The 19,242-nt window shown below is 35.8% G+C and overlaps 1 protein-coding gene across 14 annotated transcripts in view; it reads left to right on the forward strand.

Annotated features, from left to right (window-relative positions):
* Nucleotides 1–16,283, forward strand: part of LOC124610699 (C-Jun-amino-terminal kinase-interacting protein 4) — a 262,056-nt gene extending 245,773 nt beyond the window's left edge. For 12 of the 14 annotated variants that reach the window (XM_047140179.1, XM_047140184.1, XM_047140185.1 and 9 more), the window contains one exon: nucleotides 14,588–16,282. In XM_047140179.1, coding sequence (XP_046996135.1) covers nucleotides 14,588–14,715 — 128 coding nt within the window. In that variant the 3' untranslated portion in view covers nucleotides 14,716–16,282. Of the gene's footprint in view, nucleotides 1–14,587 lie in introns of all 14 variants that reach the window. The other 2 variants (XM_047140189.1, XM_047140190.1) reach the window with 2 other exon arrangements.
* Nucleotides 16,284–19,242: the final 2,959 nt, after the last annotated feature.

A 19,242-nucleotide genomic window follows, 5' to 3' on the forward strand; every position in this document is an offset into this window, starting at 1 on the left:
TCACTCATTTCACTGGACTCAATGTCTGCTTGTGAAGACAGCATCACATGTTTACGTTTAGTTGACACAATAATTTAGTTTTACACACTTTAATTAGCAAGAAGAATATTGTCACTAATTTATAAAAAATGTGGATGCAGTAACACTTAATGATCAATTTACAAACAAGCTATTTCATACTAAATGTGACGTAGCAGCAGTCAACTTTTTACTGGTCCATGTCGCAGACGATGAGCTATCGACAAGTCCCATCCTGACTGTGGCAGCAGCCCGTGTAGGTAAACAAACACAGGAAATGGAATGGCCAGACTAAGTGGGGAGTTGGACCATCTGAGGTCAGAGCAGCAAGGTTCTACGGTAAATAAAGTAGTTCTGTAGTCAGTTGAGCTGTATAGTTCCATTTTCATGATTTATTAAGAAATTAGTCACTAACAGACAAAAGAATTCATCATGATATGATAAACAACAGAGCATTCGAAACGAATGCATCAATAGTGTGAAGCCACTCTAAAGAAGTGGTACTAACATGGTGTGAACAGATATCAGCACTGTTGTTATAGAATGAATGAGAACATGAAACTGGTGCCGTAATACAGTAAATTACCATGTGTTCAATTAAGAACTCCGGAGTCCAACAGTCTATCTGTGTCTTCTTCTCCTACATTGCAGATTTTGATTCGTCCTGCTTGTATGTATGTAGTATTAACTGGGCTTCCATCAGATATTTCGTTTTTCCTATTTACAATAGGCTAGAACTGTTTATCATTGTGTTTCTCAGCACACATCCTACATAAAAGGCCATTGTTTCCTGTGACCTTGATTCCAAAATATTTGTGATAACTGCACTAAAACTTTTGATTATAAAAAAAATTTGAAGAAGAAAAATAGTTTGGTCCAAGAATTACAGAGAAGTCGTTGGAAAACACTCATGGCAAGGAGATGAAATACGAAGATACAAAACTAAGCAAGGAATAACAATAATAATGTTTAAGAAATGTGTTTGCTAATTGAGAAAACGATAGGAATAGCTAAATAAGAGGTTCATTCTAAGGAACAAAGACCTGCAGCAATAAAGATAATAGGTGCATGGTAACGAAAAATTGCAATTGATAAGTGAGCTAATATAAGCATTCTTTATACTTTCTCCTTAGGCTGTAGCAAGATATTTTTTGATATTCAAAGATCCTTGCAATTAAAGAGTAATCAAGGTAAAGATCAATAAGTAATGGTAAGAACAAGAAGAGGACTTCAAAGTTTTTGACACAAGCAAAATGGGCTTGACAAATGCTGCCTCCATTTCTTAATTTACGCAGATCTGATGATGAATTCTTAAAACTACCGGTATGTGTGAGTCTAAGAATAAGAAAAAATATAAATTATATTAAAAATTGATAATTAAAACAAAGTGATGAAAGCTCTTCAATTAAAAATCATAAATAATTTAAAATTAAATCAAATAACACAGTAATAGTGAATGCACAAGAAATACATATAATTGAGTCTTTCTGGTATCTATTATAATGGAAATGCTACTAGAATGATAAACTACTAATACTGTCATTAGGCTGAAGTTCATGTTTAACACAAACCTGCTTTACTAGGCATGTTCATATAGGAGGTGGTACCATAATTCTGCATCACGAAGTTACAAAAGCTTCAAGGATGAAAGTGTGAAAAAAGTGTTGAGTGAAGTCGTTATGAAAATCTGAAGAATTCTCTTTATTTATCTATCAGAGGATATGTAGATATTGTTTTCATTGTCAGGTCATGTGCTAATTTCTGTTTGGCATTTGCTCTCACAGACACACTAGTTACAAATGCAAAAAGAAATCATTGTAATGCTTCTTGGGTCATTCCATATCAAATCACCCAATAAAAAATAAATTTTACACCCACCTCCTTAGATTTTCATGAAATATGGCTCAAATGGTTCTAATACCATCCTGACAACATCTGCAAATTTTTTTTGCTGTATCTCTTATCGTTTTTTTAATAAATTTTTTAAGTTTTTATGTTTTGCGTTTTCCGAACCTTCCGAAATGGTAAATTTAATTTGTATTCAAAACTTTAAAATTGCTTATCTTAAAAACTCTTTTAGATAACATCATGAATTTTTGCAGCAAGTTTATTTATTATACATATTTGAAGATAAAAATGATACTATTAAAATATATTAATATTTTCTACGAAAAAAATTATATGTATTTTTTTCTTTTTTTTTAACGCATGTTTTGTTTTATAAGAATTGCAATATCTAGAGTCTCAGACCTGATAGAATGCTCAAATTTGTTTTAATTTACTCTTAAACATATAGGCTACTTGGTAAAACAAATATAATCACGGATTTTTAACATGTTTATTAATTATAGTAGATTACATTAGAATTATGTACAAAGGTAGTGTTCTTACAACACTTACGTATAACCCAACTGATTGCTTGAAACATTGAATTTTTTGAGTAATTTTGTCTTTTTAATAAACATTAATGCTGATTCAAACTGTTTTTCCACTTCATCCAAGAGCTTTCAGTTCTTTTGATACAATCTTTTTTGAAGTAATACATTCTTCCAGTGCCGCTTGTTTGAGGTGCGTCTACTATACAGACTATGTGCTCCAAAGGCACTATGCAAGAATCTTCTCTTTCAGGCCAATAAAATGATGCAGCTGGTCCTGAAGGATGTAGAAATAGAATTTCTGCATCTTCTTCAACATTGAATATTGTTTTTACGTGTCCAAAGTACCAGTTACCATCATTACTTGCATGGTTCAACATGAACCCAATCAGAAGAAGAATGGAAAGAAAAGACTAAGGAGGGTTTTACACTATCTGTAGGCCTTCTAATTTCAAGGTTGTTTGTTGGAAGTGGTTTGAAGTTATGAAAACTTCTTGTTCCAGGAATGGTTCGGGTTGCTGAAAAAACGTTTTTCTAGTTTCAACCGTAGCAAATCAGCTTCTTTTTTGTCAATAAAGTGAAAATGAATGTTTTCAGTATTTTTTTCACAAAACTTGTACACATCGATTGCTGTCATTATTTGTTCTTCATCTGAAAGCTGTAGACTGGCTTTCCTTAAAACTCTTTTTATAGTTCCTCCTAGGCCATCACAAATTGACTTCCCATGACTTGTTGCAAAAAAAGAGTGTTGGGCCTTCAAATTAAAGTCTCTCAAGTGTTCAGTCAAATTTTTAAAACTGTTTCTATTTTTGTACTGCTCAGTACAACCATCTGTAAAGTAGTGAACTGAGACAATGTCAGTATGATGTAATGACAGCCACTTTGTAATTTCTTTTTGTACAAAGTTTACAAAACCAGTGTCATGTTCTTGGTCATCACTAATAAAACAGTGGTTGGAAAGAAAAACATTGTTTTCCTCATTTCCTAGGAAAACTCCAACTGGGTGTAGAGTACAACCACCTCTATTCCAGTGGTAACTTTGGATCTTATTTTGTATAACAAAGGAATAATTTTCACTGAAATCCATCACAATAATTGCTGTTTTGGGTGGTGGGTCTTCTTTCAATCTTTTAAAGGCTGCTGATTGGGATTTTGCTATAAACGAGTATGGGGTGAGCTTTTCCAATGACCTAACCAATAAAGAAATGTAGTCTTCAACACTGATAGACTGTTTGATCATTTCTGCCCTGTCTATGTTAACCCACTGACTGATTACAATGTCCTCTTTTAAATCATAATCTTCACTTAGTTTTTCAATTAAGTACTCAGTTAGTGCAGCATTTGCAGGACAGCTGTCGCAATGATGTAGCATACAGTTTTGGTTTTCCGTGTTGCACACAAGCATCTTAATTAGGTCTTTATAAGATTCTTCAATTTTCACAGCATCCAATAATAGTTTAACATTCTGGGGGATCCTGCATACACATACAGTGTGTGTCCCTGCAGCACCAGCAAGGATACACCATTTAGGTCTCAAGAAACAAAATTTTGAAAATCCTACTTCTACCTCGGGATTATCCCATTTGAAAGAATAATAGAGTTCTCTCAAGTTACACAAAATGAGTCTTTTTTGCATGTACACATTTTTTTGAACACTTACTTTGTCTTTTGTTCCAGGTAGCACTCTGGAACTTTCATCCTTTTCATAAAAATCTGTTACAAGTCTTACTGTATTTTCAGAAAGAGTTTTACCTTTTTTTGGACCAGGAGTTTCCAAAATACCCTTTTCAGATTTTAGCTTTCTAGCTTGTCGCACCATGTACTCACTTACATTAAATTCTTTCATCACTTTATTTCAACTCCAAGAATCTGGAGCCAAGGTCAGAATCTGGATTTTTCTAGACCTCCAACAGATGACATCTTCTCTTTCATAAGAGAAATCATTACATCAAAATCCTTTGCTTTCTCAACCACACTTGTATCTTCGTCATCATCAGAACTTGGTGCATCGTATTTTAATGCTTTTGAAACCGCCTTTTTTGCAGTCTTTTCAATACTACTAACCTTCCTTTTAAAATAAGACCCTTTACTTTGTTCTGAGAAGCCATGAAGCTTTATCGGTGTTAAACCTAAATTATCAAGAGCAATGTTTGTTTGTACGAGGGATTCATTTCTGGATTCCAATGATTCTAATTCAACCATGACTTCATCATCTGTTTCACTTTCATTGACTTCAACTCTTAATTTTTCCTCACAAAAGTTACGGCATGTTGAGCAAAGCTTTTGTCCAGGTTTTATGCTACTATTTTTTGTCAGTAGTTGTTTAGAAAGATCCAAGCCTACACTTCTCAACGACTTTTGATGGGCTTTTTGTGTTTTTTTAGTGGGTCTACACATGTTGTTTGATACTTTTCAAAAACATTTAAAAAGTAGTAGCTGTGGTGTGAACATATATTCTTAAATTCACACAGATTAATTCCAGATAGTAAGTGGATCAAATTTTTTTCTTCCACACTCAATTCAGGTACCGGTTGTAACTTTTTTGAAGTTGTGTAGGTTGTTTGGAAACAGATTTTTTAAATAACCCTACACTACAGGTTTGAATACCTGACATACTGATTTCACTTTTGGTCTGATTACTGTTCTGGTTACTTTTATAGGATATTGGAAAAGAATCTCTGTAAACTAAGTAACAGTACTTACTGAAAGTTCGAATAAACTTAATAAAATACTATTCAAGCACTATTTAACACTGTAATAATTTTTTACTTCAAAACACAGGAATAACAAAACAAAATCCAAGCATACATTGTTACTCCAAGAAGACAAAAACTTATTTTTGGTGTCTAAGTCACTTGGTACTTTTTATTTTTAAAATATAATTAATATTTTTTTAAAAATTAGATAACTATTGAACAGGTTAAAAAGCCAACATAATTTTTCTTTTATCTAATAGCCTATACAATTAAGAGTATTTTAAAACAAATTTGAGCTTTCTATCAGGTCTGAGACTCTAGATATTGCAGTTTTTGTAAAACTAAACAAAAAAAAAACCAACAACTACTTGTAATTTTTTTTTTTTTTTTTTTCATTTGGAAGATTTTAATATATCTTTATGGTAATTTTTTTAACATTTAGATATAATACACAAACTTATTCCAAAATTTCATACTGATATCTTGAGTATTCTTTAACATACAAATTTTTTTAGTTGTGAGGACACGTTTAAGTTAAGATTTCCGACTGCTGAAACAACGCCAAATCTAAAAACTTTAAAAATTTATAAAAAAAAAAAAACTATTAGAGATAGAGCAAAAAAATTTTACAAGTGCTTTCAGGATGATAAAAGAAGTAATTGTACCAAGTTTCATCAAAATCTGACATGGTTGGTGTCAAGGCCTGAGTGACTTGACATGGAATGACCCTCTTTCATTGTGCACAATTTTGTAAATTACATTTGTAATTATGTTTATGCTACTCTTTACAAATAAATAACTTCTACAGTGTACTTTTATATGATTATGACACTAATTCATAAATAAAAGATGCACTTTTTTGTACTGTGTAACTAAAGTGGTTACAGAATTGTACGGATTCTGTTGCTTACGTCACAATTTTTAAACACTAATCCAGTACGTTTTGATTATATTAAGGATGTATAGATGTAGGTTCTGTGATGTGACTTGCATACCAAAATAACCATCCTTTGCTTAAAAAAGTTTTATCAAGTGTCAGTAATACATACCAATGAACTGTTAGAAAAGCTAATTGAATTGATAACTCAAATTGGGGAAAAAATTATTTCATTGTCTTAGCTTTGCCAAGAATAGCTGCTAAGGTGGCCATGAAATAAGTCAAATGTTTATATGACTCTATAATGCACAAATTATATAAACTTCCTCAACCATTCAAAATAACAAGTGCACTGTGGAGGAGTTAGTGAAATAATAAATTAAAGAACATTACAAGCCCATGAGTAAGTGGATAAGGACATATTTCTTTGTTTTGGATATTCATTATGTATCTAATAAGAAATGACAATGATATTATCCATACCACACTTGTTTCCATTTTCACTGCTCATCGTTGAGTCAAATGGGATGTTGTTGAAGGCACTGGCATTACAGAAGTCATAAAAAATCACTAAATCTAATTCAGTGCAGGCTAATGTCATAATAGTTCATCACACAGGTAATGACTACTTCCTGCCCTGTCCCTTGTCAAATCTGAGCTAAAGCTCCACTACTAATTCCGTGTTGTGATGAAAATTAAACTATAACCTCCTGCTAGTATTAAGCAATGGAAAATCCATTATTATGAAAAGGGTAGCTACTCACCATGTAATGGAGATGCTGAGTTGTAGAGAGGCACCACAAAAAGATGGTCGGAAAGGTAGCTTTCAGAAAACAAGACCTTTGTCAAGAATAGACAGCCCCCCCCCCCCCCCAAACACACACACACACACACACACACACACACACACACACACACACAAATGCAAATGCAAATGCAACTCTCACACGCATAATACAGTCTCTGGCAGCTAGACCCAGACCGTGTGTGTGTGTGTGTGTGTGTGTGTGTGTGTGTGTGTGTGTGTGTGTGTGTTTGTTTTGTCTATTTTTAACAAAGGCCTTGCTGACTGAAAGCTGACTTCCTGACAGTATTTTCGTTGTCCTTTCTGTGACTCAGCATCTCCGCTGTTTGATGAGTAGCAACTATCCTTTTCACAATACTCATACTATTAGTAAATACATTAATCATCAGAGAAAATTTGGAAACTTTTGCATTAACATTTGCAGCTTGACAGAATGCTCTCGTATGAGTTATTTCTTCCTTTATTTTCAGTTATTTTTTATCAATTCTCCTAGTCTAAATGGATGACCAAGGAGTTATTTTGTGAAAGTTGGGATTACTGTGACATTTGCCACAATATTTTTTCAACTTGATGCGAGGATGTTGTGAAAAGTGATGCCTCCAAATTTTTATGTGAAAACTTTTAGAGCTTTCCAAATTTCTCACAACAAGAAATCAGTTTGTTGATAACATCACTGTGCAGTGTTTGACTTTGTTGATGAAGCCACAACCTCACATTTCCTTCCTTCACTATCAAAGTCCTTGAAGGAGTTTTTTTAAGTTTTGGAGACAGATCAAAATCAGATGGGGTCCAAGTTTGGGCTGTATTGAGGATGATTGACGACAGCAAACTGAAGGTATCTGATTGTTTCAGATGTTGCAGCATTTATATGTGGGGTTGGTATTGTCTTGCTGAAGTGGGAGAGGGATGCTTCATGTATGGACAAATTCTTTGAATTAATGCTTTCAGTATTCAGAGGATCCCGCCATACACTGACATTGTTTTGGTACACATTGCCATGTTACATGCTACCATTTGGAGCACTTTACCCGCAGAGGGGGCAGCAAAGTGGGAGGACGACCAAGTAATGTGCATGACATGTAATACCTCAACTGATCTTGAGAACAGAATAGAAAATTTGGAGGTATTACTTTTCAACTTGGGCTCACATAGAGCCTTAATATTGTCCCAAGTGAAATGTGGTTTGTCCTACTGGCCAAGAATTCGTAACATTTCAGAAGTTCATTTATTACCAGGGGCATTCATTTATATAATCGGCTACTCATAGCAAACTAGCAAAAAGTCAGCTTCATTATTGTATGATCACAGAGGTACTTAAAAAAGCTCACTATCTGATCTCACAATGTGTTACAAATACAAACAAATTAATAAATAAATATTAGTACAGGTAAAAAATAATGTACTTATTGATGAGGGTTCATGGAAAATACTAAATGGGCAATAAGTATCCTATTCTGCTCATGTGGAACTTACTAGTAAATGACAGGTAAATAAAATATTAAGTGAAGATCAAATCCTGCAGAATGGGGCAGTAAATTGGACTGACTGAACAGAAGAATGGTGGAATGGACTACGTAGAATTTTTGGAAGAAATGGCAAAGAATTGAGGGAAATGGTTGTGACATGAGGCATAGAATGAATGGAAGGTACATTAAGAGAGTAAACAACCTGCCTGGAAAAAAATGTGTGTAGAACTGTAGTTATGTAAGTGAGCACCATTTGAAAATGCAGGTAACTACAGAATTTTATGTCTGTGCTGACTTCTATCTGTTTCAAATGTGTAAGCTTGCCAAGAAATTCATAAAGTAAGATTTCTTCCCAAATAACAAATAAAATGCTCTTTCATTTATGGCGCAGGTTTCTGCTTATGACTCTAGCTGTAGAGAGTGGCTGATTTTTAAATTTTTTAACAGAACTTTTTTATCTCTTTTAAAAGTTTTCTTCTGTATCCATTAAAAACAATACACAGGAAAAAAATTAAAAAGTAATCTGTGAGTTTATTAAACTTTTTTCTTCTTATGAAGGTACCATTTGGTACTTCATTACTTTCTGGGCTTGATTCTGTTGTCTGTAATTTTGCAGACATCTACTGCTTTTTCATTCATGTAGTTCACTCAGAAGTCTTCAAATGGTGTATTTATAATATTGCAAGAATAAATAATGCATGATAGTCAAATAGTAGTGGTGTTTGATGCATTTTTGCTTAGGTGTTACTACAGTTTTCATTTAGTGGTTTTAAATTTCCAGATCTGACTAAGAGGGAACTGTGATCTAAAAAAATTCAGTATTTGAATTTTATTCTTCAAAAATGAAAAACAAATCACAGTATTGTTTGTAAATTGTTATTATTCTTGAACATAAGTTTACTGGATGGGCATCCATAGCCAAACTGTACCACATTGAATAGAAACTGCTGCAGCTGTTGTAAACCTTTTATTAAAGGCGTGACCGGTTTTGTAATTTTAATTTACATCATTAGATACAAATCTGAGTGAGAAGAAGAAAGACCATTAACAATTTTACACAAAGGCCGTATGGCAGAGCCAAAAAGTGTCCGGAAGACTGAGTGCATATGTTAATTAGTCAAACCACTTTGTCTGATCCCAACCCTTCTTGGGAAATTTTGCAAAAAGCAATACCGGTAGTCATGGAATTAAAAAATGTGGCATGAAACTGGAACCTATGAATAAATGGGATGAGAGAAAAAAGATTGTAAAATGCACTTTAAAGGTAGTGGTGTTGTGATATGTATAGAGTAAATAACAGTACCTCACGTAAAGCCACGCTGGGATGGCATGGTGCCAGGATGGAACTCTGCGAGTGCCACACACAAACTGACTGGCTATTAAAATGTAGGCCCCGAGGGAAGCAGCGCATATGTGGAAGTGTGAACAACCTCCTACAAACTTTAAGGAAGTAGTTGTGAACCGAGCATACAAAGATAAACTTGCTAATAAAACTAGTAACTGTCAATTTGGAATCAAATTTAAATTAGCAAACCTTATTCGTGAAATGCTCACAGACACCATATCAAAAGTAAAGTTTTGGGGTGAAATATCGAAGGCATTCAACATAAAAACAGGTGTAAGGCAAGGTGATGGCCTGTCTCCACACCTCTTTAACTGTGTACTAGAGAAAATAGTAAGAGCATGGAAACAGAAGCTAAAAGAACAGAAGCACCAATCAGACTAGGAACTAAAAACAAAGGTATTGAAATTCACTGTTTAGCTTTTGTGGATGATTTTTGCCATTCTTTCTGAAAACCTAACAAATGCTGGAATACAAATCAATCTCTTAGAAGAAATAGCCAACAAAACAAGTTTAAGAATATCTGTAGAAAAACAAAAGTTATGACAAATATAAAAAATGCTCCAGAATCCCTTGCAACAGATATTGGCCAGATAAAGAGCGTAAATAAATTTAAATATTTGGGAGAAATTGTCGAAGAAAATGACTTAGAAAAATTTGCTGTAGAAGAAAGAGTACATAAAATGGAGAGAGCTTACGGAGTAATTAGGTATGTCTACAACAAAAGGTGTCTGTTTAAAAATTTGAATATACAGCACTACAACATAGTAGTAAAACCAGAATGTTTTTGTGCAAGTGAATGTTTAGTACTGAACTACAAATTACACAAACTTGAAGTCCAAAAAAGAAAAATCATTCGAAAAATATTTGGGCTGCCAAAAAATACAGAGGTATGGAAATTAAGAAATAATGAAGTAGTTTATCGCAACATAGAAAGTGTAAATGCAACGCTATGAAAGAGGTGACTGCTATTTTTTGGACAGTTATACAGAATGAACAGCAACAGGTTAACCAAACAGATTTTTAAATATCTTTGGAACAAGAAGTCAACAATAGCCTGGATTCAAGAATTTAGGAAAGATTTGGAAAGAAGCAACATAAGTGAAAAAGATGCAACAGAAAGAGAGATTTTCAAGAGGAAAATGTTAAAAATGGAAGGATTCCACCAAGGCAACAGGGAGAAGGAGACAGAGTCAAAATGGTCCGAGGAGAGAAATAGGGTTCATAGTGAAAAGATGAAAGAACACTGGAGGAAAAAGAAAGAACAACAAAGAAGGAAGCATTGAAATTAGTGTGTGGTCCTTAGATGACCCAAACAAAGAAAGAAAGAGAAGTAACTGTCAAGTGATGTGGGTCATTTAGAAACACTTCTTTATTTGAAGTTGTAGTGTTCATCCCACAGCTACAGGGCTATTACAAATGATTGAAGCGATTTCATAAATTCACTGTAGCTCCATTCATTGACATATGGTCACGACACACTACAGATACGTAGAAAAACTCATAAAGTTTTGTTCGGCTGAAGCCGCACTTCAGGTTTCTGCCGCCAGAGCACTCGAGAGCACAGTGAGACAAAATGGCGACAGGAGCCGAGAAAGCGTATGTCGTGCTTGAAATGCACTCACATCAGTCAGTCATAACAGTGCAACAACACTTCAGGACGAAGTTCAACAAAGATCCACCAACTGCTAACTCCATTCGGCGATGGTATGCACAGTTTAAAGCTTCTGGATGCCTCTGTAAGGGGAAATCAACGGGTCGACCTGCAGTGAGCGAAGAAACGGTTGAACGCGTGCGGGCAAGTTTCACGCGTAGCCCGCAGAAGTCGACGAATAAAGCAAGCAGGGAGCTAAACGTACCACAGCCGACGGTTTGGAAAATCTTACGGAAAAGGCTAAAGCAGAAGCCTTACCGTTTACAATTGCTACAAGCCCTAACACCCGATGACAAAGTCAAACGCTTTGAATTTTCGGCGCGGTTGCAACAGCTCATGGAAGAGGATGCGTTCAGTGCGAAACTTGTTTTCAGTGATAAAGCAACATTTTTTCTTAATGGTGAATTAAACAGACACAATGTGCGAATTTGGGCAGTAGAGAATCCTCACGCATTCGTGCAGCAAATTCGCAGTTAACCAAAAGTTAACGTGTTTTGTGCAATCTCACGGTTTAAAGTTTACGGCCCCTTTTTCTTCTGCGAAAAAAACGTTAGAGGACACGTATATCTGGCCATGCTGGAAAATTGGCTCATGCCACAACTGGAGACCGACAGCGCAGACTTCATCTTTCAACAGGATGGTGCTCCACCGCACTTCCATCATGATGTTCGGCATTTCTAAAACAGGAGATTGGAAAACCGATGGATCGGTTGTGGTGGAGATCATGATCAGCAATTCATGTCATGGCCTCCACACTCTCCCGACTTTTAACCCTATGCGATTTCTTTCTGTGGGGTTATGTGAAAGATTCAGTGTTTAAACCTCCTCTACCAAGAAACATGCCAGAACTGCGAGCTCGCATCAACGATGCTTTCGAACTCGCATCAACGATGCTTTCGAACTCAATGATGGGGACATGCTGCGCCGAGTGTGGGAGGAACTTGATTATCGGCTTGATGTCTGCCGAATCACTAAAGGGGCACATATCGAACATTTGTGAATGCCTAAAAAAACTTTTTGAGTTTTTGTATGTGTGTGCAAAGCATTGTGAAAATATCTCAAATAATAAAGTTATTGTAGAGCTGTGAAATCGCTTCAGTCATTTGTAATAACTCTGTATATATTGGATTTTGCATTCTTGCATCATATGAATTCTGTTGAAGAATTATAAAGTAGTTGCAAGTAGAAAAAGGTAGAACATTTGCAACATTGTTTGTTTTGGGTTTAATAGAGGGGTAAAGACAGCGGAGGTGGCTTGAAAGATTTGTATGATGTGAGGGCAAGTGCTATCAAACAAATCAAAGTCTACACTCAGTAGTGTGGAAGCATCCTGATCGTTAAATATTTGTTAGAGGTGACTTAAACTTACAAAATAAAGACTGGGATGTATGTGGATTCATTGGAGGTGGTATAGACAGTCAGTCTTGTGAAGTAGTTGTGAACACAATTTTCAGAAAATTGTCTTGAGCAGCTAGTTCAACAAACCACATGCAGTGAAAATATTTTAGACCTTGTAGCTGGAAACAGGCCTCACCTTATCAATAGTGTCAGTGTAGAGACAGGGTTAGTGATCGCAGTATATAGTTATGATTGTTACCAAAGTTAATAGATCTGTCAAGGGGCTCAGAGAGTTTTTATGGCGAGAAGAGCAGATCAGCAGTTGTTGGCCTCCTACGTAGACAATGAACATCATTTGGTTATGACATGATTGACATAGAGGAATTGTGGGCAAAGTTTAAACTGGTTATAAATTGCACTCTGGAGAAATATGTTACTAGTGATTGGAGTAAGGCAGGAAAGACCCATGGCTTAGTAACAAACTTTGTGAAAATGCTGAGGAAGCAGAGATTGTTGGGCTCTCAGTTCAAGAAAGAACATGTGGCTATAAAAAGTTTGATGTGCGAAATGTACAACTTTTGTGATCATAGCTTAACAAAAGATCTTGCTGAGCACCAGAGAAAATTCTGGTTCTGTCTAAAGGGGGTTGAAGGCATCTATCTAATCATTTGTCAGCCAATTTGGTGTGGCAATAGAAGACCTCAAACGGAAAACTGAAGTTTTGTTTAAAAAATCACGCACGCAGGAGTATCCACAGATATATCATCATTTGACCATCACACAGGCTCTTGCATAGAGGATGTAGAAATAGGCATACCTGGCACTGAGAAGCTGTCGGAAGAGTCAAAAATAAATATGTTGCCAGATCCATATGGAATCCAGGTTCAGTTTTACAGAGAATATTCTTCAGCTTTGGCCCCTTACTTAGCTTGCATAATCTCGTGCCCAATGCAAAGTCTCAAGTGACTAGGAAAAAGTGCAGGTGACTCCCATAGGCCCACAAAATTACAGATCATTATCCTTAACATTGTGTTGTTGCTGAATTCTTGGACGTATTCTTGGTTCGAATATCATAAATTTCCTTGATACAGAAAAGCTTCCATGAAAAGCATCACTAGTGCAGAAATCAGCTTGCCATTTTCTTACACAATATCCTCCAAACTGTGGATAAAGGACAATGGGCAGATTGCATATTCCTATATCTCTGGAAAGCATGTGACGCGGTGCCCCACTGCATACAAATAGGTTCACAGATATGTGAGTAACATTTCTGAAGTAACAGAACCCAGTATGTTGTCCTGGACAATGAGTGTTCAACAGAGACAATGTTAATGTCTCATACATCCTACATACCAGGTTGAACAGCTTTGTCATGGTTGGTTCTCTCAAAGATGTTAGTAATTCCAAATGAGAATTATCTACAGCAGGTGCCTTGTTTCAGCTTAGATATTTCATTTCTGTCTCAAATTATTCTTGTAGTATCTCATCCCCAATATCCTTTTCATCCGCTTCTTCATTGATGATATTTTCTTCAGGTTTATTTCCTTTTACTGCCCATCTACATAGTCCTCCCACATTTCAATCTCCGTTGTTTAGCACTAACTTGCCACCTGCACTCTTGATGCTCATAAAGCTGTGTCCTTTTTTATCCCCTACAAATATTTCTTTAATTTTCTGGATATGCTTTCCACATAGCTGTGCATGTCTCATTGAATTGATAGTGAATTACTTTCATCTCATGCTCTAGAATTGTGCATTTCATTGGTATCCTGAAGGCAATATTTGATGAAATTGTGTTGTGTGTTTGTGATTACGCTTGTCAAAGTTTCCATCTTTCATTCACAAGGATTTCATTTTATATCTTAGCTTCTATTACTAAAGCTGTTGTTCTGTTGCTTACAATGTCTTTAATTGTATGCAGAACTCTAGCCATCAGATATTCTTTTACTGCAGTACACTGTGTTGTTGTTGTTATTATTATTATTATTATTATTATTATTATTATCATTCTTGTAGGTGATGGTGAAGAAGAGGATGGTGAAGGAGAGGGTAGTGAACCAGCAGTAAATCCTCCTGATTCTGATACAGAGGTACGAGGTGAGCGAAGTCACCTGATTGTCTGGCAAGTGGCTGTAACTGATTGAGAGTCTGGTGAAATGTGAGCTTTATCTTAACATGGAAAGACACCACTTAAGTTCATTAGAGAAAAATATAGTCTAAACAGAACACTTTTCTCCAAACGGTTGTTGTGATTTGTCTGTAACGCTGACTACAGACAGTGTTTTGTTACTATGGGCAAGGGTTGGATTTAACAGTTATGCAATCTTTGTAATTGCCTTACAGAATGACAGTCGTTCTGTGTTTGATATGTTGTAAAGCTGATGAGATTGCTTTATTTATAGCCCGTGCCCAAATCATTGTTTGAGATAAAGCTATATAAGGTGTCTATGGCTCCTTAGGATGAATTTGTCTCAACGTTTGTTTCATTTTTTGTTGCTCTTGAGTGCTGTTACATAGGTTTTGTTGTTTATTGTTTGGTAATATAGTTTTAGAGAACATTTTTGAGATAAGCAAGTAAAATGTGTTCTATTTGTTTCATACAATGTGTACAAGTTGTTAATATTTGCATATGTTTATATTTTATTGCTTTTTATAAAACAATAATTGTTTTACTGATCTGTGATGTTTTTGTTTCCTGCTTTTTGTATCATAGAACCTTGATTGTGAGATCTTGCAAAGTTTGGATGTAAAACTTAAGATTTTATATGAAAATTGTTAACACAAAAATACATGTTGATGTGTGTGAAAATTGTGATTACGAAAGGTGATTTCTTCTTGAAAGAGTTTCGTTTATGACTGCGAAGAAGTTTTAGCTTTTTTCCAGGTAACAAAGATTAATTACTGTTAGACTAACATTAGCATACTGATTATAATTCAGTGAGCCAATACTGCTTTGTATGACAAGTACAGAACAGCTGTGATCTGCCAAGTAAGTAAATAAATTTCATTTGGTGCTCTGTTGTTGCATCAGACTATTCAGATTTTGAGTAGCATCAATGATGGCACGTCAAGAGCAGCCCTCAGTTTCCTCCTCCCACTCACCAACTACTAAAGGCCCAATATACAGAACCTTTGTACAGGAGAGATTTTGAAATAATCACATTAAAATAGTGATTTGCAGTTTTGTGCAATATTGAAAGTGTTTTCTTTCTCTTTAGGTACTAGTAGATGTATTTTATCTTTTGTTTGAGATTTTGTACAGCAGATTCTAGATTTTACATTAATAGATAGGCCTGTCAAATATTTTATGAGAAGTCATATGTGAGTGAACATTTTCTGATACCAGAAATATGAAAGATTTGTATGTATGTACGTATGAATGAATGAATGGTATGTTTCCCATTTATCTTGTTAATATAACAAGAGGAAATTTTTATGTAAGAGCTGTATTCAGCTCATGAAATACTAATTCTGTGTACTCTTGCCAAATGTGTGCATCCACACAGAGAGAAATGAAAATGAGCTTCGTGTAATTGTTTAATCGCTGTCTTTTGTATCTTGAGAACGTTTGTCTATGGAATATGTATATTTTGAAATGTTATTGTGAAGATTTGGTTTTATTTATTTATTTATTTATATTAATTTTGCTTTATAACCAAAGAATGAGAATGTTAATAACATGTAGCAGAATGAGCTTTCTCTGAGAGAACTATCATAATAAATAATGAAAAAGATTCCCTTTTTATTTTTCAACTGTTACTTTAATGCCTCATGTGCCGAAGAGTACAGTAGAACAATCATTAGCTTCATTGAAGTGTATCAGCAGAAGACCCACCTTAAACCTTTGGCATGAAGGGCACTGCATTGTATGGGCTCATCATTTGACTCACTGGATGGTAGGCTAGAAATTTATATCTTTTTTTCAAAAGAGTTGTTGCTAGTAATTGTGAGTGTGTGTGGTGAGTTAACAGTAAATTACATAATCATCCATTTTTCCATACATAAAATTGGCTGTCTTCTTACACTATGGACTGAAGCCAATAATCTTTTATCAAGGTCAGTTGATGGCTATGAGAGGATCTTGGAGATTACAATAGTCTCTCTCACAGATTACATTTATAAAGACAATGGATTATTCTAGCTTGAAAATGCATATATTGTAAGGGAAGGAATATGGACGTTCAAAAGCATTCTGTAGATTTTTGTGCAATATTCCAGTACCTCATTTTCCCAGTGTGACTACAAACTAACATTTACAGGATTTAATGAGTAATACATCCTGTTCTTTATAGAAAGCAGTATGACAATGTTGCTTTCCAATGTCAAGTTTTGTTTGCACTATTTATTATAAGGCGAATACCAATGTGTGATTATTTTCAGTGCTTTAAATATTTAGAGTAAAGTTTGCTAATGTTGCTTAACATCACCATGCAGTGGCCCTGCACAGAAACAGAAAAAAAAATCTTCTGAAGTTACCTCAGATAAGTAAGGTACAAGGGCCAAGGGAGTAACACCACATGGCCAAAAACTGGGGCATTGCGATGACTGTGTGCATGTTGGTTATCATTATGGAAGAATCACTTCTCAGTCTGCCTCAAATGTGGTATTCTTTTTTAACACACAGTTCTACTACAGTCCCAAAAACTTCAAATGAAAATGTGATTGACAGACTGATTGTGATGCAACAAACTCTGAATGCTAGTTCAAAGCATCAAATGCTTTCACTTAACACATTAACACTTTTTTGGTGGTCATTCAGAACCTGAAGCACAAATTACACATGACTTCTAACATTTTAAAATATTCTGTTAGAAGTCACTGAACTAAACTCGTAGACAATACATTAAACTTTGTCATATGTTCAGTGGACTGCTGTTAGCCTTCAAGCACAGCTTCAAACATTTTCGCAACATTTTTGTCCGTTCAGCAGCTGGTAGACTCCTGGAACTGGATTTACCACCAGTTGACATGCAACTGTTCTTGAAATGAGATAAATCACTTTTACACTGTTGTTTTTGTCAAAGTATCATCTTCTTGAACTATTTTCTTTATAGTTCCCCCCAGCAAGAAGTAATGCACATTGTTCTCTTTGATCTGCAGTCCTGAAAGAAACAGGAGCGAGTTGTGGTGGGAAAACATTTCTGAGTGATGCCACAGGCAGTACTGAACTCACAAGAAGTTGCATTAGTCACCCCTAGCAAGACGAATATATACACTGAAGAGCCAAAGAAACTGGTACACCTGCCTAATATTGTGTAGGGCTCCCATGTGCACGCAGGAGTGTTGTGACATGACATGACATGGACTCGACTAATGTCTTAAGTACTTCTGTACTTCTAAAGCGAATTGACACCATCAGTAGTGTGGACTGTCCATAAATCCATAAGAGTATGAGGGAGTGGAGATCTCTTCTGGACAGCACGTTGCAAGGCATCCCAGATATGCTCAATAATGTTCATGTCTAGGGAGTTTGATGGCCAGCAGAAGTGTTTAAACTCAGAAGTGTGTTCCTGGAGCCAGTCTGTAGCAATTCCGAACATGTGGGGTATCTCAATGTCCTGCTTGAATTACACAAGTCCATCGGAATGCACAATGGACATGACTGGATGCAGGTGATCAGACAGGATGCTTATGTACACGTCAGCTGTCAAGAGTCATATCTAGACATATCAGGGGTCCTATATCAGTCCAACTGCACATGCCACACACCATTACAGAGCCTCCACTTGCCTGAACAGTCCCCTGCTGACATGCAGGGTCCATGGATTCATAAGGCTGTCTCCATATTTGTGCACGTCCATGTGCTCGATACAATTTGAAATGAGAATCATCCAACTAGGCAACATGTTTCCAGTCATCAATAGTCCAATGTTGGTGCTGATGGGCTCAAGCAAAGGTGTAAAGCTTTGTGTCATGCAGTCATCAAGGGTACACAAGTGGGCCTTTGGCTCCAAAAGCCCATATAGAAGATGTTTCGCTGAATGGTTCACTCGCTGACACTTGTTGATGGACCAGCATTGAAATCTGCAGCAATTTGCGGAAAGGTTGCACTTCTGTCATGTTGAATGGTTCTCTTCAGTCATCACTGGTCCCATTCTTGCAGGATCTTTTTCCAGTTGCAGCGATGTCAGATATTTGATGTTTTACCGGATTCCCAATAATCACAGTACACTCGTGAAATGGTCTTACGGTAAAATCCCCACTTCATTGCTACCTCAGAGATGCTGTGTTCCGTCGCTCATGTGCTGACTATACGACCAAGTTCAGACTCACTTAAATCTTGATAACCTGCCATTATAGCAACAGTAACCAATCTAAAAACTGTGCCAGACACTTGTTGTCTTATATAGATGTTACTGACCGCAGTACTGTATTCTGCTTGTTACATATCTCTGTTTTTGAATACACATGCGTACACCAGTTTCTTTGGCACTTCAGTGTATTATGCAATTTCCACCCAGAACTGTGGTAGTCTGGTAACATTTGGGCATTCTCTAGTAAGTCTAAGATCATCGGCTACTCTAGAATATGCTTCCTATTGCAGTGTTTCTTCTCATTTTGAGTGGATTATAGTTCACACTTACCCACCAACTGACAGTCACACCTTTTACCCTTACATAATTTATATTTGTGATGAACATGGAACATTCTAGTAGAACCTGGAAGCTTTG

The sequence above is a fragment of the Schistocerca americana genome, chromosome 1 (assembly GCF_021461395.2).
Source record: "Schistocerca americana isolate TAMUIC-IGC-003095 chromosome 1, iqSchAmer2.1, whole genome shotgun sequence".
NCBI classification, from domain to species: Eukaryota; Metazoa; Arthropoda; class Insecta; order Orthoptera; family Acrididae; genus Schistocerca; species Schistocerca americana.